The sequence below is a fragment of the Impatiens glandulifera genome, chromosome 8, assembly GCF_907164915.1.
Source record: "Impatiens glandulifera chromosome 8, dImpGla2.1, whole genome shotgun sequence".
Lineage (NCBI taxonomy): Eukaryota > Viridiplantae > Streptophyta > Magnoliopsida > Ericales > Balsaminaceae > Impatiens > Impatiens glandulifera.
Genome location: NC_061869.1, coordinates 4,701,933 through 4,723,449, shown reverse-complemented (window position 1 = coordinate 4,723,449; position 21,517 = coordinate 4,701,933). Strand labels below are relative to the sequence as shown.

General features: G+C 32.2%; 3 protein-coding genes across 3 annotated transcripts; 1 reads left to right on the top strand and 2 right to left on the bottom strand.

The window, feature by feature from the left end:
* Positions 1-204: 204 nt before the first annotated feature.
* LOC124912090 (protein TRAUCO-like) lies at positions 205-6,972 on the bottom strand. Its single transcript, XM_047452649.1, has 4 exons — positions 5,796-6,972; positions 3,903-4,142; positions 3,404-3,505; positions 205-414 (listed from the first exon to the last, which is right to left on the bottom strand). The coding sequence occupies exons 1-3, from the start codon at positions 6,871-6,873 to the stop codon at positions 3,411-3,413; spliced, it is 1,413 nt and encodes a 470-aa protein (XP_047308605.1). The 5' UTR covers positions 6,874-6,972; the 3' UTR covers positions 205-414; positions 3,404-3,410.
* Positions 6,973-12,062: 5,090 nt separating this feature from the next.
* Positions 12,063-13,846, top strand: LOC124912505. The gene is made up of 3 exons (XM_047453141.1): positions 12,063-12,895; positions 12,974-13,516; positions 13,646-13,846. The coding sequence occupies exons 1-3, from the start codon at positions 12,107-12,109 to the stop codon at positions 13,739-13,741; spliced, it is 1,428 nt and encodes a 475-aa protein (XP_047309097.1). The 5' UTR covers positions 12,063-12,106; the 3' UTR covers positions 13,742-13,846.
* Positions 13,847-18,853: 5,007 nt separating this feature from the next.
* LOC124911675 (protein RETICULATA-RELATED 4, chloroplastic-like) lies at positions 18,854-20,950 on the bottom strand. The gene is made up of 8 exons (XM_047452183.1): positions 20,334-20,950; positions 20,131-20,199; positions 19,924-20,055; positions 19,787-19,840; positions 19,659-19,703; positions 19,440-19,579; positions 19,237-19,362; positions 18,854-19,161 (listed from the first exon to the last, which is right to left on the bottom strand). The coding sequence occupies exons 1-8, from the start codon at positions 20,868-20,870 to the stop codon at positions 19,098-19,100; spliced, it is 1,167 nt and encodes a 388-aa protein (XP_047308139.1). The 5' UTR covers positions 20,871-20,950; the 3' UTR covers positions 18,854-19,097.
* Positions 20,951-21,517: the final 567 nt, after the last annotated feature.

The following is a 21,517-nucleotide window of genomic DNA, read 5'->3' as shown; positions in this document are numbered from 1 at the left end:
CCAATTTAATATGTAATTGTAATAAAATAAAAAATAATATGAAAATATTTTTATTATGAGTTACCCATCACCTAGATTCATTCTTATTAGTAGAATAGATTGAAATTGAATTTAAGTTGGATAATAGGAGTTTGGGTAAACACATTTAAAGTGTAATGCAATCACAGATTGTTAAATAAACATCTTGAGAATATGATATAAGTTAAAGAGATTTTCATTATATAACTTGTGGTCTAATAGATAACAATTATTACAAGTATTTCAACAACATTCTCATTCTCACCAAAATATATACTTTCTTACAAACCAGATCTTCCTTACTAGTTTACAAAATAGAGGGTGAAGTTGTTTTACCCATTAATATATACCAACTTTAGTTCACCACTACTCCTTCTGATTATTCCTGGCCATTATCTGAAAAAAACACAAAATTAAGTTCATTACATGAAATGAGCTAAACATGTCGAAGAAATCTCTAACATTTATAACAACTAGATCAAAAACATATAAAATAGTTTACAAAAATTGAATGTAAATGTTTTAATTGAAAATAGTCATTGACTATGGGATCATCCTTACTCAATGTGGACTCTTGAAGGCTAAGGATAGGTCAAAACTTGAGTGAAAAATCATCATTTTAGTATGAACACTAATTTCGCTATCAAGGATTAACATTATATAGATTATTTTTTTAAAAGTAGTATAGTGTATTGTCTCAAGTTCAATTTCATAAGAAACACATTAATTGAAGTAGGTAGGAGTCACGATAGAACAAATTCTCTACTTCAAATGCTTGAAAAATTATCAGAAGCAAATATTTAACAGTTGGAGTAGCACAAGCTAGTTTGGTAATTCACACTATGACTAGCATTCCCTAGAAAACTCTTATAAAAAGGCAAAGTTAACAATTTGAAAGTGGTTGAACATGATTATGTCTTTTTTTTGTGTGTGAATATATATGTCATATGATAATTTGAAAGTGGTTGAACATGATTATATGTCTTTTTTTGTGTTAATATATGATGTTAACATCACCCCACAATCATGACAAACACTTCAACTTAATGTGTTTTAAGTGAAAATCAAACTCACGATCTTTGATCTCTTAGGAATCACTCTATTGTACATAGGTAAAAAAAGAAACGCTTATCACCTTCTTTTCAACTATCTAGAAATCTAGATGAACTCAAAATCAAAGAATGAAGATTGATTAATAATGCTCTGAACAAATGCATCAATGTCAAAGAAGGGAGGCTTCTGAAATCAAAGGTAAACACCATTCTTTTCCAATCTATACAAATGATAATGTACTTTTGCATCTTACATTTATGAATCTAGAAGTAAGAAAATGCAAGAATCTTTTAGATAAAAAAAAATATAAGTAATGAAGAAGTATGGGGGGAGGTTAATGAATATGCTATTGTTCGTAGTTGAGTTACTATGCAATAAATGTGGTATGTATTCTTCCCAAATCATGATTGGTTAATTGATAGGCCGAATAAAGATTAAAGATATAATGTTTAATTTAATATCATTGTGAAATGTAATTAGTATAAATAGGTTGATTTTCATGTATTTCAATATCTTTTATTCTTTACTAATGGAGTGTTACAAAAAAATGAGACATTACCTAAATTTAACAAGATTATATTGATTTGGAGTAGGAGATGTTGAAAATATGGACTTTTTAGTAAGGAGGTAGCAACAAAATTGTTGTCAAATCCATTTTATGTCCATTTTTAAACTACTCATCAATTTATTTTTTTGGCTATATAAATTAGTTACAATTTGACATGGACAAAGTTATCATCATTTAAATGAATAAGGGTAGTTAAAATGACAAAAATCTTGCCTAAGAGACTAGGGATCTTGAGTTCGATTGTCATAACTGTGAGGAGTCAGTGGTAGTTTCCTAAATTAAAATAAAAAATACTCAAGAACCTTAAAATTCTAGGTCAATATCTTCAAATGAGAGATCAACTTGAAATTGGATTACATTGGCCAGGTCATCACTATCCTAAGCAAACCTAATTCCCTTCTCCAAACTAAATAATGTTGAGTCTCTCTTTCAGACGTAGATTTTTCAATCTTTGTTTTCTTTTGTTACCTACGACAAATTTTGTTTCAACAATTGTAGTCTAAGTATTGGCAAGAAAGACCATACTACTAAAGATTGTTGGTTCTTTAACATACTCTACTTTTTAAGGATCATGATTTCTATGTTTAAGTGGATAAGACAACCGCAAAATTAGAAGAATGGAGCAATTACATTAAGAAAATTCAATTAATTGATCAGTACCCAAATGAATTCAGGGAAAAAATGGTAAGAAATACTACAACATCAAGGTTGTATTTCTTCTATTTATTTCCATTTTTGTATTAAGAACCATTTAAATGCATTTTTACATAATTAATAAAGATCCAAAACTATAATAATATTAAAATATTCCTTTTAAAGGTCCTTTATTCTTTATCATAACACTAAATTCACAAGTTACAAATCACAAAATAAAAGAAAGCCAACAACCCATAAACATGTATATCCCTAATGAGGTCAAATAAATCACACTTTAAAAAGTATCTAATTTCTTGATTGCAGCAGCCTATATTTGTCATGAAAAATCTATAAATCAATTTTGTTATATTTGTCAAAATCACAATAATTTATTGTAGAAATTGCTAAACTAGTTTGTGACTTAGGTGGTAGAATTTCTTACTTAATATTGACAACTACCCATTAGCATTTAGCAAATAAATATTCTTGCAAATTTCATTATTATCGATATAGAGAAAATACGAGGTTATTAATTCCTCATCAAATCTCTAAAAACTCAAATCTATCAAATATTTGGATCATGCTTTATAAAATAATCGTGTCATGATAAATCAGATTACAATCTATAATCTGAATCATGATCTAGAAAATAAAATGGATTGATCCATAAAGCAATCTTATGCAAGCGGAAAAATTAACTTTAGCGATTGGGGTTGACATTAAGCGATAAAAAAAGTCTTGTTTGCACTTTTTCTTTTATATTGTTTAAAATTGGTGGAATTTTAAAGAAACATTGTAATTGAGATCAAATTAATACCTTATGTTAGGAAAAAAAAATATTAAATCAATCCTTGTACAGTTTCTTTATTTTTACTACATTGTTTTTTCACTTTTAGTTCCATGATTATAGCCGACTTAAAAACTTAGAAAATGTTATTGCTTCAACAATTTGAACAATTTTTTTTTTTAATTTAGGGAATTAGCTCGATCCCAGACTTAAACTTAAGGCGCTCTTAGTGGGTTGAACCCGAGACCTTTGGTCTCTAGGTAAACTTTTGTTAGTTGAGCGACCCAAATGGGTTAACAATTTGCACAAATTCTAATAAAAGAAATTTGCAAAATACCAACCTGAGTTTTAACATGATTCTTCTCCATCTTTAACAATTTCAACATCTGCTCCTTTCACCATATTCAGCATTGGGGACATTCTACCATAAGACCATGTCTCACCTGTCATCAATGAGAAAGTTACATGCCATATTGCCTTATAGGAAGAAAAAAAATACCATCAAAGAAATGTAATAAGAAGATTAGAAACCAAAAGTGCCGTTTACTACCAGATAGATGAAAAGAAATCTTTAGTAGCAATACATACTAATTGCAATGTGACAGATAAAATAATTTCCAACATGCCAATGTGATCCATTAATGTTAATTGTACTATTTTCTCGGAAAAAAAAAAACCGTTATTGTACTGTAAAAGAGAAGAAACAAGTTTACACCACTTAAAGGGTTGAAGTTTGTGAGAAGATTACAAGTCAAAATGAAACTGTCCTTTGACTAGAAATGAAACTCTACTCTGTAAATGGAATTATCAAATCTTAAGTTTTCTTCTCACTAGACACACCATTCTCAGGTTTGCTTTCATAGCCATGATAAGGAACTTCAATCATGGGTTTTGGCAAAGGACGGCCACCAAAATCATCAGGGAAGAAATCAAAATCAGGGCCGAAGTTGAACTTGACAACACAGTTTGGATGATTTGGAAGAGTGTACATTGAAGCTGCGGGATAATAACGCCCACCAAAGAGTTCTTGAAAAGCAATCCCTGGGCATACCCCGTTCTTGAAGAAAGATATTTCACTTCCTGTGCAAATCAAAAAAGTACCATAATCACATCCATGAACCAGAATCGAGAGAACATATAAAAGCAACATGATGTAACATATCCATCAACATTAGTTATAGCTTTGTCTGACACAGCTTGACCTTTTTTTCCATTGGCCCAAAACTAATGTAAAAATACAAATGGGGAAAAATATTCAAGTTGTACAAGTGTTCATTTGCAGCGTGTTTTACAAAATCTTTAAGGAAATAAATGCATGTCTTTGGTTCCCAACCTATAAGGAAATATATGTGTCTTTGGTTACGAAATCTGTAAGGAAAGAGATTCAAGAATGTGTTATTACTCAAAATGGAAACTGAAACTATGCCGTCATCACTATTCAAAATATGCTACATTGCATGAAATGGGGAATCCACATTTCAAAAACAAGGATTAGCTAGCTGATCCATTGCAAGAAAAATGAATAAGAGTTTAGTTATGATTTCTTTGAGAAATGTAACTAATAATAGTTAGTTCTTTGGTTACAAGAATTGATTCTAAGCACAACTTGAACTGAAGTTGATAGTGCTAGAAAGTAGCACCAAGTGTTTAGAACATCTTGGATATATCAGAAGCATGGCATGTGCACAAACCTTGAGTTTGTGCATTATTGGCAGGTTGGTAATGATCAGGGAAAAATAAGTGACAAATTGAAGAATCGAAGAAGCAATGTATAAAGGCCAAAGAAAGAAATCATGAATGGGGACAGGGGAGGGGGTCAGAGCAAAAGTTGAAGGATGGTCTAAATTGGGTAACCAAGAGATGTTTGGAATGTTTAAGGATCAAAGAGTTTGGCTTAATGTTTAGTTTTTTTGTATTTTGATTAGCTTTCAATAATTTTTTTGGATTGATATCTGTATATACTATTTTAGGTTCAATTATTTTCTTGTTTGTTTGATTTATTGATGCAAATATTTTTGTCGTTTAAGCTAACGACAAATTTTAATACATAAACAAGCAAATAATGATGTTTCTTAAAAAAGAATAATAACAGGTGTTACATTCGTTTCTTTGCTATAATAAAATGTTTGTCGTTTCCTCGAAAAAAACAAATTAACCTAGAATGCATTTAATTTGATGCTATATCCTTTACATATCCTTATTTAAAAGTAGAAGCAGATTACATACTTCCGACCTTTATCATTTGGGATTATTTTTCCTTCATTAGTATGTACTATAATATCTATCCTTTACCATTAGCACATGCACTGAGAATAAAGATGCATAGTTTTTAAAATTGCTCCCCAAAATATCCTAAAGAAATGTCCCTTAGGCCAAGTACAAATAGCTCCAAATGATAATCGAGTCAAACAAATGGAGATGTCAAAATTAGGTTCATGTTTAGGATGGACAACAAACTCTGATGAGGTCAAACAGAATTCACTACTAGACATTGGAGATTAGACAAGACAGTACTGGTTTTGTTTGGCAGGTTGATTGAAACATCAAGAATGATGTCCAACCAAGCTAAGTAAATGGATATCCAAAGTTGGCAGATATTCAATCTCAAGGCAAGGACCAAGTCAAGTCTCACCCAAGAAGGCATGAAATGCCAATAAAAAACTGAGTTTTGATTGTAAAAGATGTAAAACAAAGTCAGAAACACAAATATGATCAAGAGTTAAGATCAATTACCTGGTACAACCTTCGGATCTTCTTCTTTAACATCAGCCTTGGATACATACTTTTGACCCCTATACCAAACCAAATCTTGTTGCTTGGGTGCATAGAGACTTCCTTCAGGCAAATTAATGTAGAAACCAATAACGTCCCCCTCTTTGAACCCTTCTTCCCCATATGTCTCCCTCATAGCCTTATGTATCTTACACCCATCAATATCCCTGTAACCATAGCTATTCCCATCATATCCAACAGGTGCCTGCAAGTCCCCTTTCTCAGTCGTCCATCCAATCCTAGTATGCCCAGTCTCCCCTAAATTCACAACCTTAATCTCAAAATACCAAGCCCCTTCAACAACCCCTCTAGTAGCTCTAACCATTCTATAACCTTTAGTACTACCAGCACTCAATCTATCATCAGACAATTCAACCTTCTCCGCTTTGTACACCTTAGACAAACAGATTTTCATTTCTGGCGTATCATCACTTCTATCAGGAAATCTAGGAATAGGAGTGATATAAACAGGATCATCCGGTTGTGTATTGGGGTTGTTGTTAGAGTTCTTAGCTTTCTTCTTACCTTTACGTGAAGTAGATTTCGTCCAAACATTGTTATTCTTTTTCTTAGACTTCTTGTTACTAGGTGTTGCTGATGCAGCCTTTGTTACTGGAATATCTGGTGTTGGTTCTTCTGCAGCACCTTCCTCCTCCAGCAAGTCTTCAACTTTACTATCAACCAGATTCATTTCCGACGTCGTCGAAGAGATCTGTCTCTGCCTCTTTAGAGAAGGGTTTTCGTCTTCATCATCTTCATCTTCCGAAGCTTTATCAAGCTTGTGATCTCCAGATACCTCCTCGTCAGATAGATCTTCAGAAGCTACAATCTCCACTTTTACATCGGTTAAGGGTTCAGTTTCCGTATCTGGAGTTGTAGTCGAAGTGGTTCCAGTGACGGCTAAGTCTTCATTGTCTGCCTCTTCTGGTGGAATTCGATCGGCGACGCCGTTACTGTAAATCTCATCGTCGACGGTGTTGTGATTGGAGATGGTATGATCATCGTCCTGATTTTTGATAGGGGAATTCACCCCATCCATTGTTAGAAAGTGAAGGTTGAAAAACGGCAATTGGAAGAAGATTGAAAGAGAATGGAGGATTGATTGATTGAGTGTTCTTCCTAATTAGGGCTCCAATAAAGATATCGCCATGGCGGTTTAGAACTGGATGTAGAAGACGAGCTAAAATAGAATTGGGCTGGGCTGTACCTTGACGATGGACTCAAAATTGGGCTTTACATACTGTTCATTCGGCCTTTTCTAAAAAAGTACAAATATTAAATAAAAAATATTAAATAAGGTTAATATAAAAAATCGTGAAAAAAAATATTATCATAAAGATGTGATAACATTTTTAATTTTATTTTTAACCATTTTAAGTTTATGGGCGGGTTAACCCATTATCCGACCCAAATATCTATTTATTCTCATATATATCCAAATTAACCACAACTCTCGATCCGCCAATTCGAAGACTTTAAAAATTAAACATCATATTATATATATATATATATATATATATATAAAAGATTACTTCTAAAATTGATTTTATATAAAATTAAATAAATTTATATTTATATTTAAAAATAAGTAATTATAATTCATTTGAAGAGAAATGAGAATTTGAGTTATTTTGATACTATATATAAGTAAAATAAATTCAATGCATGTACTCACTGAAAATTTGGATAAGAGAATAAGAGTGGAAGGGACGTAATCTAATTTTGCATTGATTAAAACTATTTTGATCACCCGTAAAAGAATAGTAGATGACGATCATCTTTAGTGATTGGTTATGATACCAATCAGTGTAACGTTAATAGTACCGATTTGTATTATAACTAATCGGTATTAACTGATATAGTTATAATACCAATCGGTATAAACCAGGAAAATCCAATGAAAACTAAGCGATAATTTTTCGCGCTCTTTTGCGATGGCATATACCGATTGATATCATAACTAATCGGTATTAGACCCTAAAATATCTAAAATAAATGGGCGACAATCTTACCATGTTTATTGAGTTATAGTAGCGATCCACCATCAATCAGTATCATACTTTACCCTTTTTGTATAAATCTTTTAAAGAAAAAAGTTTGTAATTTTTCTTTACCCTTTTGTATAAATCTTTTACATATCGAGTTAATGTACTTCGTGGAACTCTTTTTGCACTAGGATTTAAAGCATTTTGACAATAAGTTGTAAAATTAAGTTTTTCACCAAAACTAAAAGATAAATGTTCGGTAGCAACTAACTTAGCTAATTCCTCTCTATTATTTTGTTCGGTATAATGAAATAAAATATTAGGTGTAGACTGTGTATTAGATAATTGAGTTTGTGATTTTTCCAAACCAACTTCGTGTGGATGTTTACTATTCAAATGAATATTATAAGTACCATATCCATTCCCGGTTTTGAATTCGTATTGTTTTCCACAATAGTTACATGTGATTATAAAGATACATTTTTCTCCGGTAGAAATTTTAGTGAAATGTTTAGTAAAAAGTAATGAAGATTGTCTTTTTACCTTTTTTGTATTGTTGAATATTGAACCAACACTTTCTGGTTGAGCTTCTGGGACGTTCATCATTTCTTCCGGAATAGGATGGATAGATATCGGTGAAAAATCAGATCCAATAGAGTCTTGATGTTCCACACGTTTTTCTTTACCTGTTCTACTAGAAGACATAATTATATAGTAATTATATGAGAAATATATGACTAATATTAATATATCTAGTAAGGATGAGATGTATTAAGTCAAAGATGGAATTTAATAAGATAGATTGTATGTAGTGAGAGAAGTAGAGAATTTGAGATTGCAATGGGTAAAAAAGTTAAAACATAAAAGCGGATATTTATAGTTTAGAAAGATTTTGAATTAAAAATAAATAAATAAAAAAAGTTTAAAAAACGGTAACAAAAAAAACGGTAATAATATGAAACGGTCAAAAGAATTTGATGCATCAAAAAATACTATGGCCTTCCGTCTTCCTTCCTTTATCATTTTTTGTTTCAAATCTGACATATGTAATTAACACTTTCAAGTCTCAAGTCACATTCACAGTAGTCATAGTCACGGTCCTTTATTATTTTTTGTTCCAAATCTGACATATGTAATTAACACTCTCAAGTCTTAAGTTACATTCACACTCACAAGTCACACCGTATAATCTATTATTATTATAATATTAAATTTAATAATAATTTGTGTCGAATTAGAATCCGAATCGAATTCGAATTCGAATCCGAATCGAATTCGAATTCGAATTCGAATTCGAATTTTAAATATTGAAAACCGTATTCAATTCTTACTCTAACGAATTCGAATTCGAATTCTTGACGAATCGAATTCTTGACGAATCGAATCGAATTTTTAACGAATCGAATCGAATCGAATCTCGAATAAAATTCTATTCGTGGCCAGGTCTATCAGTATGGCTAAATAAACTAAAACTCTAAACCCGAGAGCTCCTCTATTTTCCCCATTTCCGAAATCCCCTCCCATGATAAAGGTTTTATCGACCCCGTAGTTGCGCTTCTTTCCCCATTTCCAAAATCCCCTACAATGACAAAGGTTTTACCGACCCCGCTGCTGCGACGACAGTCGACCCTACTGCAGTTCCTTCTCTCCAAATTAAACAAAATCTGTGTCGTTTTCAACTAGCACCTGGTTGCGATTGGAATGAAGGGAAACAAGGCTACGATTTTATCCTTTGCCGAGAAATGCAAGGTTCTATGTCGTTTGTTTAGTTTTCTCTCTTCCATTTCTTAAAGTTTGTTTTCATTAATTAAATGGAAATGGTATTTGGGCTAATGAAATTCACACAAAATTCAAATGTAAATTAAGTGTGAAATTAATCCAAATGAAATTCATATGAAATTCAAATGTGAATTAAAGTGAAATTAATCCAAATAAAATTCACATGAAATTCAAATGTGAATTAAAGTAAAATTAATCCAAATAAAATTCACATAAAATTCAAATGTGAATTAAGGTGAAATTTCATCCAAATGAAATTCACATCAAATTCATTGTGAATTAAATTTGTTAATTGTTACAAATAACATAAATGTCTTGAATGAGGCAATTAACAAATTGTGTTAATTGCTATTGTAACTACAAAATATTTATTGTAGGATGTAACTTGCAAAGATGATGAAAAGGAAAGCAACGATAACCGTTGGATGAATGGATGATGATTCGTGACCGTTGGATTAAAGAATTGATTGTGAGTTTAATTTTCAACTATAAATATCTCTTCACATTATAATCCTCTCCACACATGATCTTATCATTTCTCACTCTAGAATTCTAAAAGTATTTCCTTGTTCTTGTGAGTATTTTTTGTGAGTGTTCTTGTGAGTGTTCTTCGAGTTTCTTGACTCGACTATTTCTGTGCAAAACCCGGTGATTGTGATTCAGGTACTTTTGTCTAGTTCGCTGTTGTAGTGGTTTTTCTGTGCTAAATCATTGCAGGTTCCGTTGTACCCTAGAAAGCACTCACCGACGAAACTCTCCAGCACAAACGGGAGATGGTGAAACTGTTTTAAGGGAACTGTGATTTCACAGGCCTCGAAGCAAACGAGAAGACATTTCTTCATCTCATTACATAATCTATTGTATCTGTTCTATTATCATTTTATTGTATTCATATATTATTTACGTGTAATTTTTACGAGATAAGATTACCAACATATTGAACCGTCAAAATGTAAATCGCAGCATTCGAGCTTGATATTCTGGGAACATGGTATTAAAATCATCTAATTGAACACTTTATTTTTGTGTAGTTGTTTTTAATTATAGTATGCACTAACTTATCATTTGTTTAAAGGTCTTCTCTTTGATTTCTTTCTTTGAAAGCATTCTATTGAACTTTTTTTTTTGAAATCACAGTATTTTATTGAGCTTTTTGTTTCGTTTTTCTCTATACCGATGGGTTAGATTCTAGTTGGTATTACCTTATACCGATTCGATTCTAACAAATCGGTATTATCTTATATTTCAATCGGCATTACCTTATACCGATTGGTTAAATTTCAACCGGCATTCCTTAAATTTGTAATATCGAGAAGGCGATAACTGACCATCAGTTCTTAATCAATGATGATTAATATATAAACAACAAAATATATATATATATATATTTTATTTAAATTTTAAAGTTAACATCATCTCACACTCTTGGTGACTTTTGATATATTAAAACCATTTTTACCCATTCAGGTATATTGGGTCATTTATATATATATATTTGTTTTTAAAATATTAACAATTAAAAATGTATTTAAAAAATATATATTTATTTTCAAACCAAACATCTATTCACATATATCAAACACTACTATTTTCTTTAAATAATTACAAGATCAAACAACTCCACAAGTTATTTACTAAATCTTATTTTAAAAAAAAGTTATATATTTACTTAATATTTCAAATATTTTATACATTATGTCTTCATATTTTCTAAAGATATACAAATATATATATATATATATATATATATAATGATGCTTAATTTTTAATGTGTCCGGATTGTCGGGTCGAGAGTTGTGGTTAATTTGGATATATATGTGAGAATAAATGAATATTTGGGTCGGATTATGGATTGACCCGCCCATAAACTAAAAAAGGGTTAAAAATAAAATAAAAAATGTTATAGGTATGGTTCGAATTTTTAACCTAACAAAATAAATACAACCTTTTAACCAACTAGGCTAATAACACTTTATATTTTAAATTCAACACCAAATTTGATGAACGCGGAACATTTTAACCATATAAGTTCAACTTTTTAACTAACTAATCTATATATATATATAATGATGCTTAATTTTTAAAGTATTCGGATTGTCGGGTCGAGAGTTGTGATTAATTTGAATATATATGTGAGAGTAAATAGATATTTGGGTCGAATTGGGGGTTGATCCGTCTTTAAACATTTTTACTTTAATATTTTTTTCACGATTTTTTATATTATTACTCATGCCAATGCACGGGATACATAAATATTTAAACAAAATTACATTAAGTTCAAACTATAAGAATCCAGTTAAGGAGTTTCTTTGATCTAAAAAGATAATTGAAATAATCCAATTTCAATGAAGGGCCTAATATGTATATTAAATGTTTAGGGTTGGCAAAGAATGAAGATTTTTTTACTCATATTTGACTTTTCCTTTAGAAATTAAAGTCTTAAAACTTATTAAATTGAAGCAAATTTGATGATATTCTGTTGTAAGTAAGAATTATAAACTCTCTCTAATGGCTACTACGATGTCATCAAAGATCAAATTGGCATCAAAAAGTTGCAATTTTAATCTCTTCAAATACCTTAGTTTTTCAGGAGTAGTTCTCTATTTGTTCTATCTATTCCTTTTTGCCAATACCCATATTCGGCAGCCTGATTCTCATCTCTCGAGTCATTATCAGAATCATCAAGTTCCTCCAACCAACATTACCCATCTGGTTTTCGGTTTGATCGGTTCTCTCAAGGCCTGGAAACACCGCCATGCCTACATTGAGACCTGGTGGCGACCCAATGTCACCCGAGGCTATCTCTTCCTGGACTCTGCCCCAACCGGAGCCGCCTCGGCCTGGCCTGATTCCTTCCCCCCACTTCGAGTCTCAGATAACATCTCAACCCTTATAAAGGAATCAGGCCATGTGGCCCCGATCATGGCCCGAATGGTTCATGGGATTTTGGAAACGGTTCGGGAAGGGGATGATGGTGTGAGGTGGTATGTAATGGGGGATGATGACTCTGTTTTCTTTGTGGAGAATTGGGTTAAGGTTTTGGCTAAGTATGATCATACCAGGTTCATGTATATTGGTGGGCATTCTGAGAATTTGATGTCCAACTATTGGTTCTCGTTTGATCAGGGTTTTGGTGGTGCCGGGTTCGCGTTAAGCCAGCCATTGGCGGCTGCTTTGGTGAAGAACTTGGAAGGGTGTTTAAGGAGACACCCACATTTGAAATCTGCTGATTTCATTACTCAATATTGTGTTGATGAATTGGGTGTTTCTCTCACGCCTGAAAAAGGGATTCATCAGGTAATTGATCTTTTAAAGTTTTCCCTTTGATTGATCGAATGAGATTATTTGAAATTTGATATATTATTATTATTACAGATAGATTTGAGAGGAGACATATCAGGTTTTCTCTCCTGCCACCCACAATCTCCACTCCTTTCACTCCACCACCTTGATATTGTTAATCCAATTTTCCCGACCAAGGACAGATTCAAATCTGCCGCCCATATTATGTCGGCTGCCAACGTCGACTCCTCCCGCATCCTCCAACAGACCATTTGCTACCATCGTGACTATAACTGGTCATGGACATTCTCTGTTTCATGGGGCTATTCGGTCTATGTTTACGAGACAACCCATCCCAGGACTCTCCTTAAACGACCTCTAGAGACATTCTATCCGTGGGCACGTAACGCTGGACCTGCCCAATACATATTCAACCCGCGGTGGCCTCCGGTCACCGATGGCTGCCGAACCCCTCACGTTTTCTTCTTCGACTCCGTTCAAAAGTCGACGGAGAATATCAGGACGGAGTATGTTCGGGTATTGGATAGGAACTTGACGACATGTTCTTTAGGTAAACATTCGGCTGATTCTATACAAAGAATTAAGGTTGTCTCTCCCATGACAGAGCTCATTCAGGTATATAATAAAAATGGTTTTGAAAGAAGACAATTTTTGTGAAACTTCCTATTTTCATTTATCTAACGTAGGAAAGTTCGTGGACCTTGTTTAATGTGAACAATTCTTCATTTACTTTTGTTTTTGCAGTACGATAGAAGTGAATGCTGCGATGTTGTTCATTTAGATGCAAATAAGGCAGAGGTACAAATCAGGGCTTGTAAAGACAATGAGTTAATTGCTTGAATCTTGATCCAAAGTTCAGAAAAAATTGAAGTTAATTATTTGTACCCAGTCCTCAAACCGGTACTCTCTAGTCTCTCCTAACCCAGGGGCGTAGCTCGCTTAACTCAGGGCAACCCCGATACTATTAAATAAATATAATAAGTTTGTATAATTTTAAACAACAATAATTTATCTTAGTTGGGCAAGGTTGCCCGTGTGGGCCTTACCTTATGGCCGACCATGTCGCCTAGCTGCAAACTTTCCCGACCCCTAAATTCAACACCCCTAAAAATAGATTTGAACTCACAACTTAATAGTGTTATTATAAATTTAAATAACTAGACTAAATTATTCTCGTATAGTTATCCTAAACTAGGACGGTCCTAAATGCATTAAAAGACATGTACACTAAAAAATAATGTACCAAAAGAAAAATTAAATTAAATAATGCATGATTTTAAAAAAACTATAATGAATTCAATTATAAAGTAAGAATTTTTTCTTAACTCTAACTCATTGATCATGGCAATGTAAACATAAACTATGTGTTATACTTACAAGCTAAAAGATCTTTGAGAAAAATATCCTTACAAGTATTTTCTTAAGCAAATTTATAATTGTTACTAGATTTTAATAATTTGTGTATCAATTATGTTGGTGGTAGAATTAGTGCTGGGCTATAGACGTGAGATTTACATGGGAAAATAATTAATGATTATATATATATTATAATGTTTGCAATCAAATCATGTCTGGAAAACCTTAACCCACATGGATGTTAGCTCATATATTTAAAGTTCATGGAATAATTATTATTTTTTAAATATTTTTTAAAATATTTATTTTTAATAGTATTAATATTTAATAAAATAAAATTATTAAAAAATATAAAATAATATGACTAATGAGAAATCTTTTAGGGTTTTAAAATAAATAAATATGTATAAATCTTTCGCTTAAAATGAATAGTAAGACGTTCATTGACCGTGGTCGATCGATTCGTTTACCCACAATATTATTATTATTATGACGATTTTGGAGATCTTCCGATAACAAGTGAAGTTAGTAGGTGAACTTATCTATTTTTTCTTAAAAGTTTTCAAACTCGTTAAAAAATGATTTTTTTGTTTATGTTTGTTCGTAAGTGAACATTTTTTTGTTTATGTTTTCATTGTTGATTAATCTTATTATATTCGTTGACAAGGTGAACCTCCTGGTTTGTATTGTTTTTTATCGTTATGTTTAAACGATTATTATTTATATTATGTTAATTTTTTTTTAAAATATGTATAATTTAATTTTTGTAGAATATATATATAATTTGTGTACAGTGTTAGGAAGGAACTACATATGTGAATATTAAATTAATAAATTAATATCTTATTTTTTTAATATAATCCTAATTCATTTATCAAATTAATTCATTTATTAATTATAAATACATTCTAATTAATATAATAATATATATTTTAATGAAAGATGCTAACCTGATCCAACAAGAAAAAATAAAAAAATATATATATATATATACACGTTGGAATTTGGAGTAGAGTTTAATTTTTTATAATTTAATATGCACTTTTAAGTCTTTAACACTGAATTTGATTAAAAATATTATTATTTTATTATTACATATTAATACTTTTTAAATAAATAAAAGTTTACATTTTCAAAATTATTATAAATCAATATTTAACTCACTAAAGTAATTTAAATAGTAAAAACATTTTTTAAAATTAAAAGTCACCAAGTTTAATTCTCACTTAGAACACTTTAAATTAAAATTGAAGTGGATGTCATGTTTTTATTCTCTCTTAATTCTTTATTTATAAATCAACATTATTTAAATAAACTAAATTATGAAACTAATCAAATGGAAAATTATATTAAATCCTCATGAACCCTTAAAACAAAGTTAGTTGCACCAAATCAAAATTTAAAAAAATAGTCAAAATCAACATGGAGTTGAAAATTCTTTGTGAAGGTTGATCAATTACAATTTTTGACATTGTTTATTAACTTTAGTTTATTATCCTCTTGAAGTCCTAATTGTCTTTTGTGTAAAGTCTCATTTTCTTTATATAAAGCTTTGATTTGAGATTATAGCTTAAAAAATAATTATTCAAAACTCTTCTTAAGTTAAATCAAGTGATCATTCTGAAATTGAACATCATATTTCTCACATATTTTTTTTTAATTCTATTTGAATTCATATTTTTGACTCTCAATGTTTTGTTATTCAATTGAGGAACTTTCAATAATTTGAATTCGGATATCTCCTTCCAATATTAGTAGGTTGCAATATTAATGATATTAGTAGGTTGCAAAATTAATACGGATAAATCTAAAGAGTCGCAAAAATAAGAGCGCAAAATAGAGATTTCTAATTTATGGAAATATTTTTATTTTATTTTTTTTCCGTATAATTAACTCATGATAAATAAATTTTATAACGTCTTACATTTCAATTATAATATTATTTTATGCAAAATTTTAATTAAATAATTAAACTTTTGACTTAAATAAAAAAAGAAAAAGTAGCTTAACTTAACCATCAACATTTCTTAAATAACTTAACTTTTACTAATATTCTTTTCAAAATAAAGTTATTTATTAACTAAAATTTCACATATTTTAAACTTATTGTGTTCTCTTTTTTAAAACTTTTTTTAAAGGTAGATAAACTTTAATTTCCTAATATAGGAAGACAAATGTGAGAAAAAGACATAAAAGATAAGTTAAAATAATATTTTTTTAAAAAGTAATGTTCATAATTAAATCAAAATGATCCAAGAACTTATCAAGAGTGAAATAAGCAATTTCACCTTTTTAATTTTTTTCTAAAATGATCCCAATTTAACAAGGGAAATGAACAGTAAACACAAATAAAAGTGATGATAATATACATATAAGAACAGTCAATTACGTCACAATATATCTAAAATATTTTCAAGAATTTAATAATATTTGTTGAAGAATGAAGAACTGTTCTTTATATTAAACCTTCATAGTTGAATCTATATTATAATAATTTAATACAAGTCGTGGTAGAGAATGAAGTTTTAAAACTTGAAGAATCTCTCTGTTTCTCTCTAATGGCGTTTTCCATGTTCAAATTCCCATCAGAAAACTCCATTATCAATCTCTGCAAATACCTTAGTTTTTCAGGCTTAGTCCTTTACTTGTTCTATCTTTTCTTCTTCACCCATTCCTATGATTTCCTTCCTTCATTCGGCCACTTGGATAATCAAGATTCTCCGACCAACATTACCCATCTGGTTTTCGGTTTGCTCGGTTCTAACCAGGCATGGAAACACCGCAATGCCTACATTGAATCCTGGTGGCAGCCCAATGTAACCCGAGGCTATCTCTTCCTCGACTCTGCCCCAACCGGGGCAGCCTCGGCCTGGCCTGATTCCTCCCCTCCTCTTCGCGTCTCCGACAACATCTCCACCCTTATAGAGGAATCAGGCCATGTGGCCCCGATCATGGCCCGAATGGTTCATGGGATTTTGGAAACGGTTCGGGAAGGGGATGATGGTGTGAGATGGTATGTAATGGGGGATGATGACTCTGTCTTCTTTGTGGAGAATTGGGTGAAGGTTTTGGCTAAGTATGACCATACCAAGTTTGTGTATATTGGTGGGCATTCTGAGACTTTGATGTCCAACTATTGGTTCTCGTTTGATCAGGGGTTTGGTGGTGCCGGGTTCGCGTTTAGCCAGCCGCTGGCGGCTGCTTTGGTTAAGGACTTGGAAGGGTGTTTGAGGAGATACCCACATTTGAATTCTGCTGATTTAATCACTCAATATTGTGTTGATGAATTGGGTGTTTCTCTCACGCCTGAAAAAGGGATTCATCAGGTAATTGATCTTTTAAAGTTTTCCTTTTGATTGATCGAATGAAATTATTTGAATTTTATACATTATTGTAGATAGATCTGCATGGAGACATATCAGGCTTTCTATCTTCCCACCCACAATCGCCACTCCTTTCTCTCCACCATCTCGATATCGTTAATCCAATTTTCCCCACCAAGGACCGATTCAAATCCGCAGCCCACATTATGACGGCGGCAGCCGTCGACTCCTCCCGGCTCCTCCAACAGACCATTTGCTACCACCGTGGCTCGAACTGGTCATGGACTTTCTCTGTTTCGTGGGGCTATTCGGTCTATATCTACGAGACAACCCATCCCCGGAGCTTACTTAAGCGACCTCTAGAGACATTCCAACCGTGGGCAAGCCATGAAGGACCTCCACAATACATGTTCAACACGCGGCGGCCTCCGATCAGCGATGGATGTCAAACTCCCCACGTTTTCTTCTTCGATTCCGTTCAAAAGTCGTCGGAGAATATCACGTCGGAGTATGTCAGGGTATTGGACAGGAACCTGACGACATGTTCTTTAGGTAATCATTCGGGTGATTCTATACACAGAGTTAAGGTTGTCTCTCCTCTGACAGAGCTCATTCAGGTTTGTATTTCCATTTTTGAAAGAAGACAATTTCCTTAATTTGTTTCTAAAATTGGAAAGTTCGTTGATTTTGTCTCTTTTGTTTGCAGTACGATAGAAGTGAATGTTGTGATGTTGTTCAGTTAGATGGGAATAAAGCAGAGATCAAGATCAGGGCCTGTATGGACAATGAGCTAATTGCTTCATTATGAATCATTGAAGCTATTATAAGATGAGAATAGTTTAACTTGGAATCAAACTAGGCCTTGCTTATATGGGTTCTTAAGTTTTGTATAAAAATGTTTTCTTTTTTATCATGTTAAAGTTATTTGCAAACTATGATTAGAAATTTACATTTATGTTACAATAAAAATTAAAGGTATTTTTCCTTATTTTGTATGAAAAAATGTAATTTTTTTAAGTTAAAACAGTTGATTTTGATTTATTCAAAATCTACATTGATAAACCGAATTTAATCTCCTCTTCTAGCGCTCCAAGAGCTCAATATCCCCACCTTCCTTGAGGTTTTAGGTTCGAGCATGTTAGGTAACAAATTCTATACATGGTTAAATTAAATTTATTTGCGGACTATATGCTTAACCAACTGGAAATAGTCGCACTCAAAAGAGAAGCGAAAATTAACATTTAAAAAAAAAAACGAAATTTTATCCCATCTAGGAAAAAATAAACCAAAAGAATTTTAAAACCTTGATCAACCAACATTGCTAACTAACAATAACATTTGGAACCACAACACTGTAATTGTTTTTATTTGGTTCTTTCACCACATAATCACGCAACTTTCGCATTAAATGTGGGATAATGAAAAGTAACTTCCTTTCAAAACAAAAAACCAAAGCAAATTTGACTGCACACCATTCTACCACCTCAACCCAATCATCGAGAAAGAAAATGATCAAATTACTCGACCTTTTCAGCGTCGTGAGCCTTCTGAATTCCAACCAAACGAGCGTAATCCACCCACCTGTTCAAACAATTCGATATGTTTAAGAAAATTGTTTGATTAAGAAATATGAATTAGTAGTGTCAAATTACTCACAGCAATGAGCCTAGGAATGTATTTCCTGTCCTGACTGCAAAACACATTGCACTTAGAATCAACTTATGCTGATGTAGCATCGGTTCTAAGATCCTTTGTTCCACCACCCCCGCCACTATTTGATACCTGGTAAAACAAAATAGATAAAAAAAACCCGTAAAAACTTATCCCATCACCATATATTGACAAATATTTGAACCTACCGAAGATTGCTTGAGACAGCCATGTAAACACCATATGCAACACTAGTAGCTAATACAGGCACATTCTCCACTTCTTCTTCAGAAGACTTATTAACTGCCTTTTTCGCATTAATTAACGCATTTGTAATCATCGTCCCAACCTACATAACAATTAAGTATTATACCATGTTACACATACATATCAAATGTAATTTCATTCGTAATCAAGTTCATTCTTACCAGAGATGCTGTAGTGCCAACTGCAAAGAGCTTTGACCCGTTACGCTGGCCAAAACAAAATTCATCATTATTAAATCGAATTTCACAAATCTCAATTTTAAACCAATGGCATTAGCACCAATCCTTACCGCTATAGCACCAATCCTTTGTAAAAAGGAATAGGATGTTCCAGATAGAGCAATCTGTAACAATAACAAAATTTTCAAAATCGAAGATATTCATTCTCAAAATAAAACCCTTATAAGACATAGATCAGTAACCTAACCTGGAATGCATTATCAGGACAATTGTGGAAGAACTTGGCGATAGGTCCAGCTGTTAGAGCAAGAGATGGTCGTAAAGACACAGTTGGAGCAGGAAGATACACAAGCATAAAATCAGCAATAACAGCCATTACCTAAAGACAGAAAAACCCAATCAAAACCTGAAAATTAAGCTTTTAAAATGAATTCAGAAATGTAAACATACATACCACATCTGCAAAAACAATCTCCAGTTCCTTGAAGAAGTTTTCTCTACGCCTTTCATATTCTGCAGCAGTCTAAACCAGAAACAAATGGGATCCAACTAATGATTATGACTATAATTGCAACCAGGGCAATACCCATTTCAAATAAACAGTAATCGTTAAGATTCATCCACAATTGAACAGTAAATCATATGAACAGAGATAACCTTAGTGAAGACACCAACACCGCATTCCATTGCAACCTTTGCAAAGAAGAGATCATCAGCTAGAAGTCGTTCTCTAAACCCTCCAAACTGCATCAGCCACCGAAAAAATGACGATTTCTCAAGCTCAAAATACCTCTTAATAATAGATCCTGGGATCTTCCCAGATTCAATCGCCGACGCCAAATCTTTTGGTATACTATCTAACGACCGTCCAACTTCCGCAAGAATCAAGATCGATTCTTCCTTATTCTTATCAAACCCATCTCCTTCCCCCTTACCACCATCACCACCACCACCACCACTACCTCCGCCGCCCCCAGATTTGTCATCACCATTACCTCCAATTCCATTGCCTACGGAGAAAACCAAAACAGAGCGATTGTAGCTCCCTTTACAGGAGAGTGTAATGGAATTGGCGGCGTTTGACCTCAGATTTGCGGTGATCAACGGCGACGGCGAGTTTGATGAGCGGCGGAAGTTGATTTTAGTCAAACCAAGTGGTTGGTGAGGGGAAGAAAGGGCGGCGGCGATCGACATTTTCACGATGAAAGGCTTTAGAAAATGGAACACTCCGCAGGTTAGTTTTTATATTTTCAGTTCTCACTTCCTTTTTCTCTCTCTACACAAAAAGAATCTTTTTATTCAAACATAAGTTGTTTTTTTTAAATTAGTTTAATAATAGACTAATTTAATAATATTTAGAAATAATTTATTTTCCTAAATTATAAAAAGGATTTATATAATTAATTTTATTATTTAATAATAAAGTCAAGCTGAAGTTGTAGCTGTGCCCCTTCGAGGTATGTAAGAGAAAGAATCAATTTGTTATTTTGGATTTTTGGCTTCATTACTTATTTTATTATTATTATTATAAAGTTTTTGTTGGCTAGAAATAGGAGAGACAAGTTTTTGATTTTTACTTTAAGGTAATATTATTACTTTATTATTATTTCTATTTAAATAATAGATAATATATATATATATATATATATTTAGAGAAATGATACAGACAGTTGCTGGGCCTGGGAGAGCGATTCTTCCCGCGACTGTCTCCGTGGCCTACCCAATAAAAAAAAATAAAAAATAAAAAAAGTCTAAAAACCCAAAAGCCCAGAAGCCCGCCCTTTCATTTGCCATTTTCATCTTCCCAAACATTTTAGGTTTTTCTCTCTCTCTCAAGTTCA